This window comes from Vidua macroura, chromosome 1 (assembly GCF_024509145.1).
Source record: "Vidua macroura isolate BioBank_ID:100142 chromosome 1, ASM2450914v1, whole genome shotgun sequence".
Taxonomy (NCBI): Eukaryota; Metazoa; Chordata; class Aves; order Passeriformes; family Viduidae; genus Vidua; species Vidua macroura.
In genome coordinates this window covers 68,470,842-68,491,383 of record NC_071571.1, presented here as the reverse complement: position 1 = coordinate 68,491,383, position 20,542 = coordinate 68,470,842, and the positions used below count along the sequence as shown (strand labels likewise).

At 42.8% G+C, this 20,542-nt stretch overlaps 1 protein-coding gene across 3 annotated transcripts in view; it reads left to right on the top strand.

Annotated features, from left to right (window-relative positions):
* Positions 1–20,542, top strand: part of RREB1 (ras responsive element binding protein 1) — a 121,529-nt gene that overhangs the window by 84,929 nt on the left and 16,058 nt on the right. For all 3 annotated transcript variants that reach the window (XM_054000463.1, XM_054000470.1, XM_054000471.1), the window contains 2 exons: positions 12,259–12,448; positions 14,019–16,758. In XM_054000463.1, coding sequence (XP_053856438.1) covers positions 12,259–12,448; positions 14,019–16,758 — 2,930 coding nt within the window. The remainder of the gene's footprint in view (positions 1–12,258; positions 12,449–14,018; positions 16,759–20,542) is intronic.

The following is a 20,542-nucleotide window of genomic DNA, read 5'->3' as shown; positions in this document are numbered from 1 at the left end:
TGATATATTGGGTCATTACTCTCATTTTGAAGCTTCTCTGAAGATATGACTTCTTTGTAAAGTTATACTCCATGGACCTGAGTGGAGAGGTGGATTTTCTTGCTTTGATAAGATAATGGAATAGATATCCTTCTAGTTTGGCAGCTTTGCACTCTGCTGTGGCAAGGCAGAAAGATACAGTGACTGTGCAGACATGCTGTTCATCTTTATGCAGCTCTTGCTCTAGTATTAGACTTGCTTTGGGATATCTCCTGAAATGGATTTTGCTACCCTTGATTCTGTTGAGCAGCAAAGACTAGAATGTGTCCCTAAATAAAAGTCACAGTTGTCAAGCTCCGTGGGTATGATTTAATGCTAGTGCTGGGATGCTTATACTTACAGAATTGTCTAGGTGATAGTAAGGAGGTTTTGTCAGATATTTGCCTCAGCCATTTAAGACGTGTCAGTGAAAACAGGACAAGTAAGATGTGGTCCTCTCTGGGCAGCTAATATATTAAGGTGCAACTTAGCCTGCCCATCTGGTTTAAACCACACCTTTTGTCCTAGTCTAGACAAGTCAAATGACACTGTCTGCCTGGCCCAGCCTAACAGAAAATCCTCTAATAAGCAGAGCAGTTTGGGCTGCTGTTAAGGTGACTCTTTCATCCTGAACGAAATGGGTTAAAATCCTTGGCCAGCAGGGGCTGTAATCCCCTGCTTCCCAGGGTTCTGCAATACTGTTTGTAGGATTCAACAAGACACGGAGAATGTAGCATGCCTTTCTCAGTCCCGAGTACAAGTGATTGAAGTCCTTTTGGTGAGGCTTAAGAGTGTTTTTTTGAGTGACAGAGCTGAAGAAAAGAGTATTTTGCTAGAGTAGTAGAACAGGAGACCTGTGTATACGGGTGTACTTGTGGCAGGGAAGCAAACTGCAGAGTGTTAGAAGGCTTTCATCAAATCCTGTTGTTGCCTTATTGTAGAGCACAAGGGGAAGTAACTCTTGTTAGACGTTCAAACAAACGAAAAAGCACAGTAACTGTGTTGTGAGCAAAGGGCAGGGAGCGTAACACCCCCAGTCTCCTTTTATTGCCCATATTGTAAATGCAGAGTCAGTTGATGAGGACCTGTGAGGAAGGTATTGGATGTGCATCCCAGGGTCAGATACTGTGGATCGTTTGGGTCTGGAGCTACTGCAGTAGACAGTAGCCCAGCACAGACTGTTTTGTCATGATCAAAAATAAGTGATGCTCAATCTGCCTAGCCAATGCCTTTCATTGTAAACGCACAGACCAAACATCCAATTCCTTTTTGCTCCCCTAGCTCCTATATAAAGGATTGCAAACTGGCTCTGAAGCAGTGCACCAGTGTGCACTGCCTTGATGGTGGCACCAGCCTCCCTTCAGGGATGTATCCTCAATCGTGGCAAGGTGCCAGGGTGGGCAGGAGCTTCTGCCTGGCTTCCCTGTGGTCCTTTAATCCTGCCATTTCATTGCTACTGTGTAAATACAGCCTCTTGCCCCCAGAGCTGTCTGAGTCTGTCTGTCCCGGCCACCCTCTGCTGAGAAGCGGAAAAGGTAAGGTTGTCTGACAGCCCTGGGATTAGTATGTGAGCAGCTAATTTCCAGGGTGGGCCATCACCCTTCCAGATACTGTCAAATGAACAACGTTAAATCACAGGGTTAGCTGTTCAAAGTCAGATGAAAAGACACTCCCCATTGTCTTGCCCAGAACTGCTTTTTCATGTAAAACCCAGAGCGGGGAGCACCTCATTGTTTACTTGCAGCAGAATAAACAATTCTTAATCCACTGATTGTGTGAGAGGGCCTCCTGCTTGGGAGAGGATCTCTTGATTATGTAAAATCCTAAATCGTGCATCTTTGTCTCCTAATTATGGTAGGAACTGCCCTGGTCTTGAGAGTAATAATAGGGCCCTTTGTCCCATTGACAATGGGCTGTGGCACTGCATCTCCTTCAAGGCATTACACCCCCTGGTCAGTCTCTGTCCCTTTGAAGCCCTGTGTCCTGCACCCTAATTAAAGACATGAGCTGGCCCCCCGGCAAGGTTGTCTGCAATGCACATGAGCAGTGGGAGGTGGCCCAGGAGTGCTTTCTGACCCCCTTGGCCTCTCTACCTGGATTATTTAAAGAAGTCTGCTTCCCTGCAGCTGGGGCCTCAGGACACTGTCTATTTTGGTGAGTTTGTATCTGAGTGTTGATATAATTAGCAGAGAGCTGAAACGCTGCACAGCCAATAGGGAAAATGAGAAACCTCACCGAGCAGGGGAGTTTCTCTGGAAACTTTTGTGGTGCAGGGTTGCCGTCAAACGTGAAACTGTGCTTGTAAAGGTCACCTGACAGCTCTGAGAAACGTCAGCAGCGTAAGCAAATGTGAGGATTTCTCAGGGAGAAACCTCTTCAGATGCTATGCTGGGTTTCTCCTCTTTCCTTTGGCAAATACCATGGAACAGGCTTAAAGTAAAATGTGTGGCTTTTTAAAAAAAGTATATGAACTATAAAATTCCTCTCTTGGATTTCACTGTAGCCAGAGCATACCCTTTTCATTTCCTTTCCTTCTCTTCCAGGAGGTTTAGTGCAGTATGCTGTACCAAGAGCTAAAGTATTTTTCACTTTTCCTTCCTCACAGCAGCAAAGAGACAATTATGCTGCCTCTCATGTCTAGGTATCTTCCTGAGGAGAGGAGGAGGGAGCTGGTTATGGTGTTGCAGTTACCTCCTTTCTTAGACTCATTCCAACATAATTTCTCAGCCAGGATAGTTGTGCAGTTCGAATGTGGTAAAAGGTTGCTTCTTAATGAACATCATGAGGCTTTCTGATCGCATCTGGTTCAGTGTGGCATTGCCTCCAGTTACAAGATTTGGTTTTGCTATATTTTTGTAAGATACAAGAAATAAGTAGACATTAGAGTGTGAAAGTCACTCTGTGCCTATGTCACTGAGCTGACCTGGTGACCAAAACCAGTAGATGCCTGTTGCCATGAATGGATTCAGGGGAGATTAAGTTTTTTGACCTTCTACAGAGCCTGTCCAAACAGTGATATAAATTATTAAGCCTTGTAACTTGAAAATCCTGGGCATATTTTCACAAGGACAACAAAAGCAGTTCTCTTCCCCCAGGTTATGTGCTTTTGTAAAACCTCCAAACAAAGGAAATCAAAAGCTGTTCACAGCTTACCTTGTTCTTCAAAACAGCCTGCTCAAGTTTTGCTGAAATTGTGTAGAGATTGAATATTGCCATGGAAAGCTATTGTTTGGAACAGCTCACAGATCAGTAACAGGTACAGCAGCAGAAGAACTCAGGCCCTGGAAAGAAAAGTGTTAGGAGTCTGACCATTATGATCTGTGGTTATCTGCCTCTAGTTTTGCCAGGGTAACCACTGTGAGGTCTTGTTTTTGAAAACACTTATGGGTGAAAAATGCTGTTATTGGTTCTTGGTGTTACCTGGCTTCACCAATTTAAATGCCATAGGAATGGTCTTATGGACTCTGTGGGTAAATTGAAGAGATCTGTCACGTGCAGCTTGCAATTCAGGCAGGCTGGTCACCAGGTTTCCCCCTTTGCCAGCAACATCCACATTCTTCAGTGTGTGGCGGGATGCTGCCAGGCACCTGGACCTATGTCCCAGTCTTAAATCATTTTAGACAATGTGCATAGCAGCCTCATTTAAGTCAAGACAAGAGGAAGTGGGTTTTGGGTGAAAAAGATACCAGCTACATAGAATATGGCATGTTTATTGCCTAGTTACTGTTCTTCAAGGCAGTTCTGCACCCTGGTTTTAGGGAGATAAAATAGTCAAGAAAAGAAATGAACAGAGATTTAAAATATATGGAGATTATTTCAGGCATTAGCACCACTAGAAAAGACTAGTACAATATTAGGGTGTTTTCGGAGCAGTAGTCTGACTGTGGAAAAGTACATTGAACTGAATGTTAAAAGGAAAAAAAAAGAAAACAGCCAGAAAAAGACCCTGAAGTACCATTCCTGTTTCTGCAAATGCATATCTAAGCAAGTTTAGGAATTCACTTTCTATCTGTTCTCTCCTTATATAGTAGGGAATGGCTTCCTTATTCTGAAGCACACTGCTCTCTACATGTGGTAAGCCTTTTGTGGAAAGAGGGTGTTAGGATGCTACAAACTTGCAGGAGTGAAGGTGTTTGAAAACTAGATGTTGTTTGCAATTAATTTTACTGTGAGACAAAACTATAGGTTCACGGTGGGAAGAGGAAGCTTCTTTCTGGTAGTTGACACTGCTGTTACTGGAAGCAACTTGAAGGATGAATGACAAGTCATCTTCATTCAGCATTGTAAGGTTATATACTACTTTTCTCTCTGTCACAACTGTTGATGTGCACATAGCCTCATTCCTTGTTAGCATTTCAAAATAAGAAACATTGTGCTCTTTTAATGAAGATGGATAATTCTGAGGTTGTTGTATCCTACACAGTTGTTGAGAGGGATGGAGAACACTTCAGCATAGACATGTTCATGGACCTCCTTAAGCTCTGCTTTTGGCATACTATAGTTTGGGCCCAATACTTCCTTTTTTAGTCACTGAGGTTGTACCAGCAAGGACAGTTTAGGTAGAAATTGCACTGGAGTTACTGAGTACTAACAGTTAATGCTACAAAACTTGTTACAGCCAAAGATGGAGGTGACAAGGGGCAGTGGTGTGACATTGCCAGTTCAGCCAACTCTCCTGTTCTGCTCTGCTCTCAAGCTGTTTGCTCGATGTCTTGCTAATAGAAACTAGGAACCAACTCCTAATCTCTTGCTGGCAGCATTTTCACTGCAGGAGCAATTCCATGACACAGCTGTTGACAATGAAGTCCAGCTCTGGTAAATGCTATGACCTGAAATATGCTGTGGTACAATGCAATTCTTGGTGAGGCAGAGGAGAGGGGATGCAAGCAAGCTGGTGAATGCGTCCTTTTACTGAGCAAATGGAGAAGTAGAATCAGCGGGTTGTTTTGCAAAAGCAGAACAGAAGTGCATGTTACGTGCTTTCTGAAGTTCCTGTTCAGAAAAAAGAGCTGGGAAACATCTGAAGAGCAGCGCGAGTCCAATGCTGGCCTAGAAGTGGTCAGCTCACATCAGGGAGCTCATTGTGTGAGGAAACTGGGAATCCAGAGCAGCCGGATAAAATTATTGGCTGGTGAACGGACACAGGGAGTGATGCTCTCATGTGAAACTGTGTGCTGTGTCACATGGTATTGAATATCTTAGCTTGGCTGCCAGAATAGAAAGTGGATAAATGCAAAGCTGATGGTAGAGGAAAGCTGCTTGTAAAAGGGCATGCAGGAGGGAAAAGGGGCTGAGCCAAAATAGGTTATTAACACATCTGCCTGATTCTAAGGAGTAGGATTTGTTTATTCGCAGGCTCTCTCTAAGTGCTGGGTGCTGCTCAATGTGTTAGCAGTCATGTCTGCATGCTGAGGATATCTTAACCTGCAAATGTAGATAAGGGCAAGGGACTGCAATCCAGATTCAGCTGCACCTATTTGTGAGCCCTCTTCTGATCAGTGGATGCATATAGGATAGAGAAACCCCTGGAGATGTATTTCTCCTTATGTTACTCATTAAAAGTGGTGGCCTTTTTTTAACATGGTAGACACATAGATTTCTTTTTTAACTCTTGCTGTTAATTTAAAAATTACAGAAGTACTTGGCTTTCATATTTGAAAGATGTGTTAGAAGATAGGAAGCTCTTTTCATTTCTTACCTTGAAAGAATACCAGAAGGTTCACGTGAGTTGGTGTGCACAAATAACTGTTATTGTGGATGTTGTGCAGCTTCTAATTTTGGTAGCTGTAGAGGACTATTCTGGTCAGTTTTTTTGTCCCCCAGATATGTTTGCCCTAACTATTAAACCCTTAATTGCTTAAGTTGATCTTTATCTCTTTCTCTGTGATTCTGTACAGCCAAATTATTGACACTTCTGTTTTTTAAAATTTGACCTTTATTAAGTAAAAAAAGTCATTATGAGAAAATGAGTACTTTGTGTGAGTGTCTGCAGGCCATATCCCATTTTCCCATTATTTGTCTTAGTTGCATGTTAATTCTGTTGAAGTAAATGGTAGAGTAAGCTACTGTTTCACCAGGGCAGAGGTGTTTAAATCTGGCACTGTTGAAGTGTTGCTGGTAAGTGCAATTCATTACAGTATTAGGAAGAAGTTTTTACTCATTTTTCTTTGCTCACACACAGAGGAAGTTCAAACATGACACAGCACGGCTTGTGCCTTTTTATTAAACCTTAGAGCAGTTAATTTCACTGGAGTTACTCTGACGGGGGAGTCACTGGTGTGGACACTGCTCTGCTGCATGCTGACAAATTTCTGAAGCACAACATCATCACCGTGGTTTATATCGGGTCTGTCCTGGCTCCTACATGGTACTTTTCTTGCCTGGACCACAGTGCAGCTGTAGGAATGCACGTAACGCTGTGCATCCCTCTATTAATAAAAGGGTTGGTGCAGGGGGTTCAGCTGCACCCAAGGGTGGCTTCTTTGAGGGAGAGGATTAAAGAGAGTGACAGAACATCGCTAACAAAATCAGACGGCCAGTGGGACAGTGGAAGGGGGGAAAAGTTAAAAGAAAAGCGCCTCCTTTGCCGAGGCTGTGAAGCAGCACGCACTGAACATCTAGCGGGCTGTGTCCGTCCCCTTAGGCGGGAGGGAAGGGGAGGGAAGGGGAGCCTCTACAGCTGGCAGGGAGTTGGCTCATGGTGCTGCTTGCGGTTCCAGCACAGCCCCATAGGGGTGGGCAAGGTCGAGATGGCAGAGCAGCAGGTCCTTTGGGGTCAGACACGCTGGGGAGCTGCGGGGGAGGGAGGCAGGAACGGGCATTGCAGGACAGCAGGAGGACCTGGAGGGAGGCAGGAGCGGGTTCGCAGCACTGCTGCTTTTCCATCACTCATCTGCAGCAAATGGGAGAGATTAGTGCAGCTTTTGGATGTTATTTCCCAAGGCCCTGGGTGTGGAGGCCAGGAAAGGTTGTTTTTTGGCTTTTTTATCCAAAAAGAAATTAGTATCTGGACCTGGGTGGGGTTGCACAGGAGCAGAAACCAGTTGGCTCTTTCTCATGTCTCTCACTTTGCCTTGTCCCAGAAGAAGTGAAAGAGAAGCAAAGGAATTCCTGAAGGAGAATATGTCTGTAACGTGCTAGCTTTTCTTTCACAGATGGTGAAAGCCCTTGAGTTTAAAATCATCTTTTCTCCATCTCCCCCTCCTTGTCAGGCTCCCCTGCAGCAGGACATTGCCATTGTGGAGGCTGGGAGCCTACTCCCACCACCAGTGTGGACATGAGTCATCAGCAGGGAATCACCCATCTTTCTCTTCTACCCAGTTGTATTATTTTTAGGTCAGCATAGGAATTTCTTTGCTCATGACAGCCACATTAATTCTGCAAATAACATTAAGAGAGAAAGGAGAATAATAACAACAGAGGTAGAAAAACACACGGTATTGAGACTGGGAATTTCAGTGGGAGGAATTAGACAACTTCATATGTGTATTAACGACTTCTGTCTCAGGATATGTTTCATTCTTTTTGTTTGTTTTCCTTGCTTCTGTTTGTGGAAGTTGCTAAAGAGCACAGACAGGAAAGGAACAAAGTGGTACCAAGCTTTTTATTTTTGATAAGGCCTAGAAATTAAAACTTGTTTTATTTGTTAACATCCACAATATGGGCAACTTTGTTTTAGTGAGCTGCATGGGTGAAAACTTCAGGTTTTTGTCTGTGTGGTTTCAGAAGTACAAGCAGAATAATGGTAAATGTCACTTGCTCATCAGCAGTCTTGGGTAATGCAGAGCATAGTATTTTGTTTAATTTCTTGGTAACATAATGGTAAATACAAATATTTGGCATTTTTGTCTTGACTACTGAAATGTAAAATCTAGGAGGATTGAGTGGTTGTCTGCCTTAATCAAAATCAAGACTGATTAATTTTGCTAAAAATTTGGCTCTGTATTTCCTTTCTAAGATGTCATTCAATTTCTTAAAGAAGACCAACTATTTCCTCTGCTGACAAATTGGAGTTGTCTCAGAGTGTGTAATGCAAGGCAACCGGCACTTCTTATGTAAACTTTTCTTGCAGAGGTGCCACTTAAAAAGTATAGCAAATCCTGCCTTGCCCCCTTGAACAAACAAGCTTTGCAAAGCACTGACTATTTCTTAAAGCCTGTTAAAATGCTTTTATAGCCTAATTAGCATTACAGATTTCAAGAATAACAACTTACTTTAGAAGAAAGCTTTTTAATGGTGTGTTTTTACACAAAGATGCATACACTTGTCTGCATTAAGAAAATTTTAAAAAGAAAGAAAAGAAAAAGGTGCACTGGTGTAGTAATAATTAATCAGACATGCCTGGTGTGATACATGGCCCAAGCACCAAGGGCAGCCTGGTTGTTGCATTGTTATATTTTGAATCTGCTTTTGTGTGTTAGGATTTCTGTTTCCTTACCTGCTTGTTTTTTACACCTCTGCCAGTGAGCCAGAGCCTTAGTATTATATTTGCATTGTTACAGATATGAGCAAGTCCAAAACATAAAGGCAATTGAGAATTAAAGTAATTTTAAAGGGGCCTTAGCTGATAAAAACAGTCTTTTCCTTTTTACTTAAAATTGAATCTCTATACTTGGAACTGAACAGCTTTTTTCTTCCCTACTCTGTAATCATATTCATAGAAAAATTGAAGACTGTGGCCAAGACTAGCAATCACATGATAACGTAGCAGCTTTTATTAGATACATCTGGAAACTTACCTTGCAAGTAGAGTGCTTTTATCTCTGCACAGGTGTTGAGACAATGCTTGGCCTGTTCTGCTGACAGCCTCAGAACCTGTTCCCATCACTGTTCTCTGCAGCCATGCCATCCATGTTTGACTTGGAACTGCACATGAGCAGACTTGTGAAATTTTAAGGAGAGGGAGGCTTTTCGGGGTTTGTTTGTTTGGTTGGTTGGGGTTTTTTTTGTTTTTGTTTGTTTGGGTGGGTTTTGTTGTTGTTGTTTGTTTTTGTTGGTTTTTCTTTTTTTAAAAAGTTCATAATGAGCAAACTATTACCATATGTTTCAGATGCTTTATTTGATATGCTGGACTTTTCAGACTTTCCACAATTACTAATATACTTTTTTAAAGCAGTTTAAACAAGATGAAAAAACATTCATATCACCAAGGATTCCTTTCTCTTTTACTTCTTAAACTGTGGGTCTAGATTTAAAAGTACAGTAGGCAGTGACACTACCCAAAGATAGAAAATAGTGCTGATGACAAAACAAAGAAATTAATAGTTAGACTTCCTTAAAAAAAACCTAATGCTTCCAGATTATGCACTGTTAGGCATGGCAGTTTTACTCCATTTTAAATTAAGACAAGACTTAGTCAATGCAGAGTGATGCTTGCCTTAACTAGTTAGGTTTTGACACTTAGTAGCTATAAGCTTTTCTTGGTGGTGCTAGGAATCCATACCTGGACCACAGAGGAGGGCAGGGCATCCACAGCTCCTTCCCATGCCCCAGCTCCCATGTGGTTCTGTAAGTTGTGCCACCAGGGCAAGGTGCTGAGCTGGGATGCAGTGCATTTATATGCCCTGAAGAGCTTGCCTCTTTAGATGACAGGCATGATTTATCTGGATGCTTCTTTCTTCAGCCAGGTGCTTCTTTCTGACCTAATGAAAAAAGAACTTAATCTTTCTCCCAGTTTCTCATTTTGTTTGCTGCTTCTTCACTCACAGCAAGGAAAATAAAAGACTAAGGAAGAAAGAGGAAAATAAATATACTTAATAAAAGACAAAGCTTATATTCCTTTTATAAGATACATTACTTTTGTTTGGGGGAGGGGAGGTGGTTCCCTTTGCATGGAAAACACCATTTTTAACTTGCAAATTTCTACTGTCCTGAGGCTAGCAGGTGATACAGGTGTACTGTGAAGGACTTTCACATGGGTGTTTGCTCTGAAAGATTAACTCTGAAGTGCAGCTTTTGATGGGAGACCCAAATAAAGTAGTGCTGAAAATCAGCATGTTGCAAGAGGGAGGTGAGGGGGAGTGCAAGATGAACAAGGCACACCTCCCTGCTGTGTGGGATGTGTGGCTGCTTGACAAGGAGTACTGGCTCCTGCTCAGCCCAGATCCTGGGGGTACAGTGACAGGAGCAAGCGCTCCCAGTAACTCTGTGGTGCCATCACTGGTAGCTGTGCCTGCCCTGTCACACACAAGGGGGATATACATGTTGCACTGGGTTCCTAGGCCCAGGACAGGTCAGGCACATTGGGACCCCAGAGATGCTTCAAGATGCAGAAGCAGAACAGCCTGCAATGCTGCCAGTGGTGCAGGAGAGTTGTTTCCAAGCCCTCCTTGTTTGTATGTTGACATAGCAGGAGGAACATGTCAGAAGCACTGCTTGTTTTCATGCAAGGCATTTTCATCACCTCTAAAAGCAATTTATTTCAGTAGCCTGCAAGTTCTTCAGGTGACTACTCGTAATTTTTTAATGCTCTCCAGCCCCCATTGGTTTTGGTGGTTGTGTTTTTTATCTTCACTGAAGATGAAAGCTTTGCATCATAGAATAGGTGCTGCCAGGTGAGCTGGAGGAGAGCTGTAGATCCTGATGCTGAGGAAGTACTATGTGTTGGCCATCCCACCCCGCCCCCCTGAGATTGTTGTCACACTTGGCATACCTCTTTAAGTAAACATTAGCTTTGTAAATGGCATTGGTTTGGTGTTTAATGGAATGCAGGAACTATGTCAGTAGCAATTATACAGGTAGGATGCAAGTGAATTGACAGGAGAGTTAAAACAGATTAAACCTTCAGTGCGTTATTTATGTCCAAGCTTTCTGGGTACTGTGATAACAATGGCCATGTTATATACACTTCACACTTGCTTCTTTCACCACTCAGGGACTATGAGTCCAGTTGCTTTGTGGGTGACTTGGTTATCTCTTCGTTTTCAGAGAATAAAAAAATGGCTGTGGGAGTTTATGTAGTGATAAAATGAACAACAATGGGAGTTTGTTAGTGACAGGACAGGGAGGGGGTGGTTTCAGGATTTTGTCAGAAGTAATTTCTAATTGCAGGATGTTTTTTTAATGAGTAGGCACATGTCCTTTTCCTTGATGTAGAGAGCAAAGACAGTATGGGGAAAACCAAGGCCATGGGCAGATGTGAAAAACTCCTATTGCATATAATATTCTTACTGACAGAATCTGACTGCCTCACATCCACTGGTGTTTTGCTTCTGGGAAACCCATGCTTTGGCTGGGAGCTGGACCTGTAACCGTAAGAAGCTTGAGGTTGAGTGAAACTGTGTGTCACTTATTGAATGCAGAGTGGACATGACCTGTCATGCTGTAGAGCACACATACCAAATATTTTAAAGGCATACCAAATATTTAAAAGGCTTTGTTGATGTGTTGACCAAATGTTGCTGCATAGGCCTTTCTGCCTGCAGCATAGCTTTGATTGTTTAATGCAGTGTTTTATGTGAGAAACCCTTGTTTAGCTGAATTTGGGATTTGAGAATTTAAGAAAAACAAGAAATCATAGCAATAAAGTGTGGGTAGGAAAAGACAGTGTTTCTGCATTTTTCTTTAGGGCAAACTGGCTGTGAAGGGGATATAAAAGTGTCAGAAGTGTTGAACCTGTTTCAGGTCTTCCTCCTTTGAACCTTTCTCCCATTCAAGAAACAGTAGTTTTCCTTTTCAAAAGGTCTATTTCTCATAACAGCTTTGAAAAATGCCAGTGGAAGTTTATGGAAAAGCAATGTGATGAAGATTCCCACGCAGGTATTAAAGTGGTGTGCAGTAGTATGTTTTAAGCAGTGGATATGAAAGGTGCTGCTTTTACATTTGCTTGCTACTTAGGTCAGATTTAGCCTCTCCTTGTCACTGATTATTTTTTAAATGTTGTTTATTTTAACAGGACTTTTCAGTAAAAATGAAATGGTGTAAGGTCATTGAAATATTTTTCATTGGACAGTGAAAAGGTTTTCAGAAGTCTGTTATCTCAGCTGCCATTCTACCATCTGCCCATATGAGATTGTCAGTTCTCATATTCTTTAAACTTCCAGTGGACTTACTAGCCAGAAACGGATAGAAAGTGACTGTGACCAAAATGGCCTAGGTTTTGACACACTGTGGGTTTATTTTGCATTCAGCAAGTTCTTGGTATCATGGGGTGAGAGGAAGGAGGACATCCCAGTGCAAGAAGAATGCTAGTTCTTAAGCTTGCAGCAGTCAGCAAGTCATTTCTGTTTTATTCCTCTCCAGGTGTGACATCTGTTGTATCACCTTTCGTACTCATCGGGGCTTACTGCGCCATAATGCAGTTATCCACAAGCAGCTTCCCAGAGATCCCATGGGAAAGCCTTTCATTCAGAACAACCCTTCAATTCCAGCAGGCTTCCACGACTTGGGATTCACGGACTTCTCCTGTAGGAAGTTCCCCCGCATTTCTCAGGTACTCTCTGTTCTTGGTAGCTTAAGGTGCCAGCTGCTGCAGTGCTTACCTGATGAGGTCATTGGAAGATTCATCCTGCATGTAGAATATTTTGTGGAAGGTACATCACCACTGTTTGTGTAGGCTTCAAACTCTTTATGCCTCTCCTTTTTCTTTTTTCATCTAAAGAATACTGGCACTGGGGGCTTTTTTACCATTACAGTGGATAACTATCAGTGTAAAGATATATAAAAAATTTTGAAGGAAAACTTTGATCATATTAGATCTTCACCCCTTTGAGCTTACCCAAAAAATCCTACGTCTGAAATCAAGAGGGAGTAGACATGGTAAGGAAGACATTATTTATTTTACTTTACTCTAACAAGGATGTAGTTGGGGTATGAAAGTTTTTAAGAAAGAACTTTGAGCAGTTGCCTTACTAACTAAACAGTGACATCTTCAGTGATTGCCTCACAAATTACTCCACGATGTTTCTCCTGTAAGGTTTGTGGGACAGTGGATGGGGAAAGTCCAGGGAGGTAGTCTGAACAGAGAGCCATAAAGCTTTCTATTGGGCAGCATGATTCTTCCCTCTGTCAAACCTTTCCTGCCTTAGTTTGGGTCTGGATGAAGCTGCATTACCTATTAAAAAATCAACAGCACAATCCACCAGGACTATGCTTAGTTTCTGCACTTTTCTTGTTCTTCTGGGGTTAAAGCATTGATTTCCAACTCTTCTGACTGCAAAGTGGTAGACTTGAAATTTGCTGCTGGATCAGGGGAGCATGTAGGTATTTCTGTCAGTCTGTTACAGTTTTGGTATAAAACTTTAAAAATCAAAAGAAAACTTTTTAAACAAAGTTTATTTCTTTTGTAATTAATGACAGACATTTAACGTTATTAAGGGATTTGAATGTTGGTATTTTCCTTTTGTAATAATTTTGCTTGCACTGTGAGAGAAGATTTATAAAGTATTTAGAGTCTATAAAGATCTTGCCAGCTCTCTACTATTATTTTTCTTGGGAGAATAAATGTAATCAGACCTCCCTAACCAAAACCCACTCTGCTTTAAGCTCTGGGTTTCATTGATCTGCTTTTGGGGCATTTTATTTTGGTTGGTTTACATTGGTTTGGCTTCTTGGATGCCTTTTTTTTTTTTTTTTTTTTTTTTTTTTTTTTTTTTTTTTTTGTTTCCTATCCTCCTGGTTTCTTTGTAGTAGAGCTAAACAAGATAGTCTACTGCCCAGCTTCCTTGCTGTGTAGTATGCTGAGGCTCCTGTCCTGTCAGTGACACAAGAGAAGTTTCTGATAGGGAAGTTTGGGATGGAAAAGAATTTGAGAGCCTGAATAATCTTCTGAAGGAATTTACCTTTAGAGAAAGGAACTTGTGGAGAATCAGCTCCTAAATTCAGATGCACCCCTTAGGAGAGAGAGACTGAAGGGAGTATCTCCATGCCAGGGAGGTGGGGGCTGCTCTAAACCTCTTAACTTAGTCAGTGGAAGAGAGAATGAACTGTTTGTGTTTTGCAGCACCATGTGATGCCTTTCCAGTTTGAGATTCCTACTCTAAATATTTTTGCATGTCTTGCAGGTCTGGTGTGAAACAAATTTGCGAAGGTGCATCAGTGACTTCCATCGATTTATTTGCGAGATGTGTAACAAGGCATTCCCCATGCTTTCGGCACTCAAACTGCACACAGAAACTCACGTGGTGGATCAGGGAAAAGACAAGCACAAGCCACAGTCCACGACTCCACCCAGTGAGAAACCAGACCAGAAAGCCTTCATGGCATCCTTGGGCCTACAGTACACCAAAGACATCAAGCCTGTCAAGCAGGAGGACAATACACAAGACGAGGTCCAAGAAATGCGGCTCAGAGCTCTGAAGAGTAACCTACCTCAGGAACCTGGCAGTACCAGTCTGCTCAGCCTCTCTCCTCTGGAAGCTGCCTCCATGGGAGGGTCATTTTCAGTCCTTCCCCCTACAAAAGAAAACATAAAGCTTCTCTCGCTGCAGCCTTTCCAGAAGGGTTTTATTATCCAGCCTGACAGCAGTATTGTGGTGAAACCCATCTCCAATGAGTCTGCCATTGAGCTGGCAGACATTCAGCAGATCTTGAAGATGGCTTCTTCTGCTCCTCCTCAAATCAGTCTTCCTCCACTTTCTAAGGCACCTTCTGTCCCTGTGCAGTCTATTTTCAAGCATATGCCACCACTGAAGCCAAAGCCTTTGGTAACACCCCGAACAGTTGTTGCAACCTCTACACCACCTCCTCTTATCAGTGCCCAGCAAGCCTCCCCTGGCTGCATCAGCCCAAGTCTCCCACCTCCCCCTCTGAGGCTGATCAAGAACTCGGTGGAGTCTGCCTCCAACTCTCATCTCCTCCAACCAGGAGCCAAATCAAGTCCTTCCTCACAGTTGCTCCTCCAATCCAAGGTAGAGCCTTTAACTCAGCATGAGATGAAGACACAGCTGGAGCAGGACAGCATCATTGAAGCTCTCCTGCCTCTAAGTATGGAAGCCAAGATCAAGCAAGAAGTCACAGAAGGAGACCTCAAAGCCATCATCGCAGGGGCAGCTAACAAGAAGACCCCAACCATGAGGAAAGTTTTGTACCCCTGCCGTTTCTGTGACCAGGTGTTTGCCTTCTCTGGTGTCCTGAGAGCTCACATCCGTTCTCACTTAGGTATTTCCCCATATCAGTGCAACATCTGTGACTACATCGCGGCTGACAAGGCAGCGCTGATCCGGCACCTGCGGACGCACAGCGGGGAGAGGCCTTACATCTGTAAAATCTGCCACTACCCGTTCACAGTGAAAGCCAATTGTGAGAGGCACCTGCGAAAGAAGCACCTCAAAACAACCAGGAAGGATATCGAGAAGAACATTGAATATGTCACCAGCAATGCTGCAGAGATGGTGGATGCCTTCTGCTCCCCAGACACGGTGTGCAAGCTGTGTGGAGAGGACCTGAAGCACTATCGGGCCCTCCGCATTCACATGAGGACGCACAGCGGCTGCCAGAAGAAAAAGCCATTTGAGTGCAAGGAGTGTGGCACTGCCTTTTCGGCCAAGAGGAATTGCATTCACCACATCCTCAAGCAGCACTTGCATGTGCAGGAAAAGGAGATTGAGAATTATATCTTAATGGTGGACTGCAGTGCCCAGGAAAGCCAGACAGACCCTTCTTTATTGGAGGACAGCACTTACATGGACCACAAGCCCATGACGCCTTTCCTGGAGCCACAAAACGGCTTCTTGCTGGGAACATCATCTCACGTTTCCATCAAACGTGAACCTGTGGGAAACTTCCCCATGGATTTTGATGAGCCATTGGATTTCTCTCAGAAGAGCAAAAGCCTGAGTGCTGTGCAGGTGAAGCAGGAGAACTTGTTCGGTTCATCTCTGTCCCTTTATGACTGTTCCATGGAGCCTATTGACCTGTCCATCCCCAAAATCTTGAAGAAGGATAAAGATGATGTCCCCTGTGAAGCCAGGAATCAAGAGTTGGCTGCTTCTGAGAACAGTGATAAAGCCTATAACTGTCTGCAGTGTCCTTTGGTTTTTGGTGCCAATGGAAACTCAGAAACAAACCGGGGTGTCAGACATCCCCAGCCACTGAAAGGTTCGTTGCATTTGACTGTCCCGATCATTTCCCCGGCTCTCCCTGGCAATTCTGCCTTGCTGAGACCCCTGAGGCCTAAGCCACCACCACCACCTCTCTTGCCAAAGCCTTCAGTAACGAAAGAGCTGCCACCATTGGCTTCCATTGCACAGATCATTTCATCTGTGTCTTCTGCTCCCACTTTGCTGAAAACGGAGGCTGCAGACGCCAGTCCCAAGGCAGTGAGCAGCTCCACTGGGTGTGACAAATCAGGGAATGCCAAAGCTAAAGTTACAGTCGTGACCACAGTTCAGAGAGACTCCAGCCTGCCCAGTGACCTGTCTCAGGCTTGTGATCCAGAGCAGTCTCCTGTTACTGATGCTGGGTTGACTAAGAAAAGAGGTAGAAAGAAAGGAACGAAAAATAAGCCCAAACTTAGCAGTAGTGTGGATCTGGAGTCAAGTGGGGAATTTGCCAGCATAGAGAAGATGCTAGCTACCACAGACACTAACAAATTTAGCCCATTTCTGCAGTCCACTGACAATTTCAAGGAAGAAAGTGGCAGAAATGGAACAAGTGAGGATGAGAAGGAAACTGCCAAGGATAAGCTGCTGAGAGGGAAGAGAAATGCTTACTCAGACTGCCTGCAAAATATCCCCTGTCCTTACTGTCCTCAAGTCTTTCCATGGGCGAGTGCCCTGCAGCGGCACATGCTCAGTCACACAGGTAAGAGTGCTCTGTGCTTACAGTAAGTTGTAGCCCCTGAGGTAGTTCTCCATGGAAGGGCATCTCCGTGGAGGAGTCTTCCTTTCTCCGATGTTTGAATTGTATTCTTCTTTATTATCTTATTAATCCCTAGGTGTTGCTGTTGCAACAGCAGTGGTGGTGGTAGATTTTTCAGAAATGGAATAATCCCAGTGTCTTTGAGTATCAGAGGGTAAATCATTAATACCCATTGTAACTTCTATGGCATAACTTAGTGTAGCTGGAAGGAGGCTCAGGTTTCAGTTGTTCTGTTATAATTGTCTTGTCTTGAAGGGGAACATGTGTGTTGAATATTTAATTGTGCCTTATGTGGTTTATTTGTCTGCTTCTGATGGCTTTTTGTCTGCATCAGTAATGATAAAAAAGATCTCTAAGAATGAGAGACAATAAGTGTAGAACTGTGTCAGGAAAATAAAATAATATAGTGCTTAGCATTTTTTTTCTTTGCGGTGTCTTTTATTTAACAGATCAAAGGAGGATGTGAGAAACTGCTCATCCTGAGCATTACATAATAGCTTGCCTCTAGGAAAAGTTTGTCCTCAGAGATAGACAACTAAAGGTGGGCACATGCCCTAAGGTGTGGAGATGTGTATGGACTCTCTAGCACTGTGCTGCTGTGTAAGTAACCTCAGATCTGGTGTAAACAAAAGGAGGAATTGGGTAGGGAGATTTATTCTAGATCTGGGGTTATTTTTTCTTCTTCACTATAAAGGAAATACTGCATTGAATGCTGTGCTGATTTGAAGTTGTCTCATTCTTCCACCCACACTGTAATAAAGTAATTAGTAGACTCTCATCCTGCTCTGGAGGGAGAGGGCAAAGCTCTACTTGCTGTTGCGCCCTTTAAAGTCAGTCACAGTTGTTGATATTACTTACTTCGTTATGCATCTCAGCTCCTGGCATAAAGAAAAAAAGTAGGGATTTTTATAAGAAACATAGGGGATTTGAGTATGGCCTTATAAAAGTTAGCTTTTTTTGCTGCTTTTTTTTTTTTTTTAATGAAGTTTCCTGGAATGATTGATTCACATCTGTGCTAAAGAGGGAAGCTTGAAGAGGTAAACGAGGTTAGCTAGGGGTTTAAAGGGAATCTGAGCTGTGGAGCCGTCCCTATTATAGTTTGCTTTGGGTGACACGAGGACATAACTTGCAAGGTATCAATGCAACAGCGAGGCTATTGTTTTCTGGTCCACAGAGACCAAATTATTTCATCTTATTAAGCATACAGTTTACTTTGTGGTGAAGGAAAGTGCTTTACTCATATCTCAATTGTTTTCCAACACCCTGGTCTCCAAAAAAATACATAGTTACTGAAGAACTGTTCATGAGACAGAAGACAATGGAGAGACTTTTCCCAGACTAAGAGGTTTGACCTGCTTATTGATGGCAGACTTCCAAGGTAGCAGCACTGGTGTAAACCCTTAATGAAGACAGGAAAATTCACTCAGCCATGAATTACACTGGTAAAACTTGTCTCCCTTACGACCACCAGGCTTGAAAGGAGGCATCGTCCTTTTAGAAAGCCTGTGCTGGAATCTCCACAAGGAGAGCAAGCAACTGTGGCCATTACAGGACTAAATCCTCACCACAGATACAGGATTTTTGGTGATACTACAGCAGTGGCAGTAATCACACTCCAGATGGTGTGCTCTGGCAGTGATAATACTGAGCTCTTTTCTAATCATCATTTCTGTGTTGAGAGGACTTGTTGCTGGAGGACCACCCCACAGCAAGCTTTGGCTAGCCTTGGGGCATCTGCCTTCAGATGGTATGAGTGTTTTCTTTCTAAACAGGTAGTTTTCAGCAGCTCCCCTGTGGCAGCAGTTTCCATGAGGCTTTACTGGAGGGGAGCAGGAAAGCTAAGCTGGGAAGGTGGAGGAAATTTAGGCCAGGGAGGTGGTGCCAAAGCAAGCCTGAGGATGCATTCAGGTGGAGCGAGCCCTGTGTTTTTATGGTGGGTGTCAGCGCTGGTGGCATGCAAGGAGTTTGGCAGCTCTGTGGTAGATGCAGCAGTTTGTTGGCTATATCTTCTGGATGGGCAAACTGGATTTCTTGTGGAGAAATCTACAGTGTTGTAGTACAGCACAGCATTCCTATCCCCAGCTATTGCACAGGCAGATAGCTTGTGACTTGTCAGATATCTCTGTTTTTTAAAATGAGTTAAGAAAAAAAATCTATTTGCTAATCTTTGTAAAGAGAAAAAGGGAACTTTATTATTGTCTGTGCTTGATGGCTGCTCCCTGACCTGGGTAGAGAAAGGACTAACAGGCTGACGTGAATGGGATAGATGAGAGTCCTGGTGCTCTGCTTCCAAACTGCATATGTTGGATATGTGATCCATAGGCAATCACAGCAGGCAAGCTGACTGTTTAACACTGCTATCAAAAAAAAACAAAAAAAAAAACCAAACCCAAAGTAGTTGTTTGAGCTAAAAAGCAGCACCTAGCTCTTCTGTGTCCGTTTGTAGGAAAGTTGTTATTGAGGTAATTCATGTAAGTGGTCTAAGTTAGGATGAGGAAAAGGTATGTAATTTTGAGCATTTAAGTGCTATCTGTATATTATGAGTTTTGAACTGCTGTATCCATTCAGACATAAGAAGGTTTTTGCAAGTCTGTCTTTCATGTTCAATGAAATTTTAACACAGAGGCCACCTTCCATGTGGTGTCAAGATCATATTTCCCTTTTGTGAAAGTGCAAAGATGCACATGCTACCAGTGTCCCACATCCCTCATGCAACCAGAAGTGTCTCTTGTGGAAGCTTTTGCCCTGCTTATCCACCTCAACACCACTGTGTGTTTGTTTTGTTTTGTTTTGTTTTTAATTCAAAACCATTTTCATGAAGAAGCATACACCTTCCTCAGTGGTTTTTTATTTTAATGATGAGCTCACAAGTGGGACACTGGGAATTTGGCATAGCTTGGTTTTACAGAGTGCCTAATACAGTAACTTGTTTTGTTTGAACATGCTTGAACACTTGCTTTTAATACTTTTTCTTGATGTCTTTAATGTATAATTTACTTTTCTAGGTTCAACTCGGTTTGCTATTTTTTTTTTTTCTCGTCCATGCTGCTCTTGACTTTTTAGATTCTCAGAACCATGACTAAGATGTGCCCTGCAGGTGATGCAGTTGGTTTTGTTCCTTTTATAGGATGCAGCTCAGACTAGGTTCTGTATAAAATTACAGTAATGGTTGTTTTTAACCACTAGTTTGTTATAGATAAACTAATCTGTTTGCAGAGAATCACTTGAGAATATTTTCAGAGGGTTACTGGCAGGTCTTACTTGGCCCAAGATTAAATTTTGTAAAAAGTGAGATTTAATAGCAGAGGGTTTTTTTTGGTTTTGGTTTTGTTTTGCTGCTACAACAGGAACAAACCATACAAGGAAATATCTATAAACAAAATAAAGGAATAAATAAATAGAAAACTCTTACATCTATCCCATGAACCTGAATGTTTCCTGTTGATTGGAGGTCACAAGTCACCAAAAAAGGACTTGGAAGCTTTTCTATTCTTGGCTTTTATGATTTAAGTCAAAGTAAAATTGTAAACATCTTTACTTTGCAACGTTTCTAGTTACCACGGTGAATACTGTGTTTCTGCTAGGACAGCAGTGGGAGGATATACCTTGAGGACTGATCTTAGGTGCTTTGATTGTTCAGGTGACCCTTTATACTGAAAAAGACACTCTTCAAACAATTGACTACTATGAAATGTGCAGACTAGGCTAGTCATGCTGTGCTGCTGAC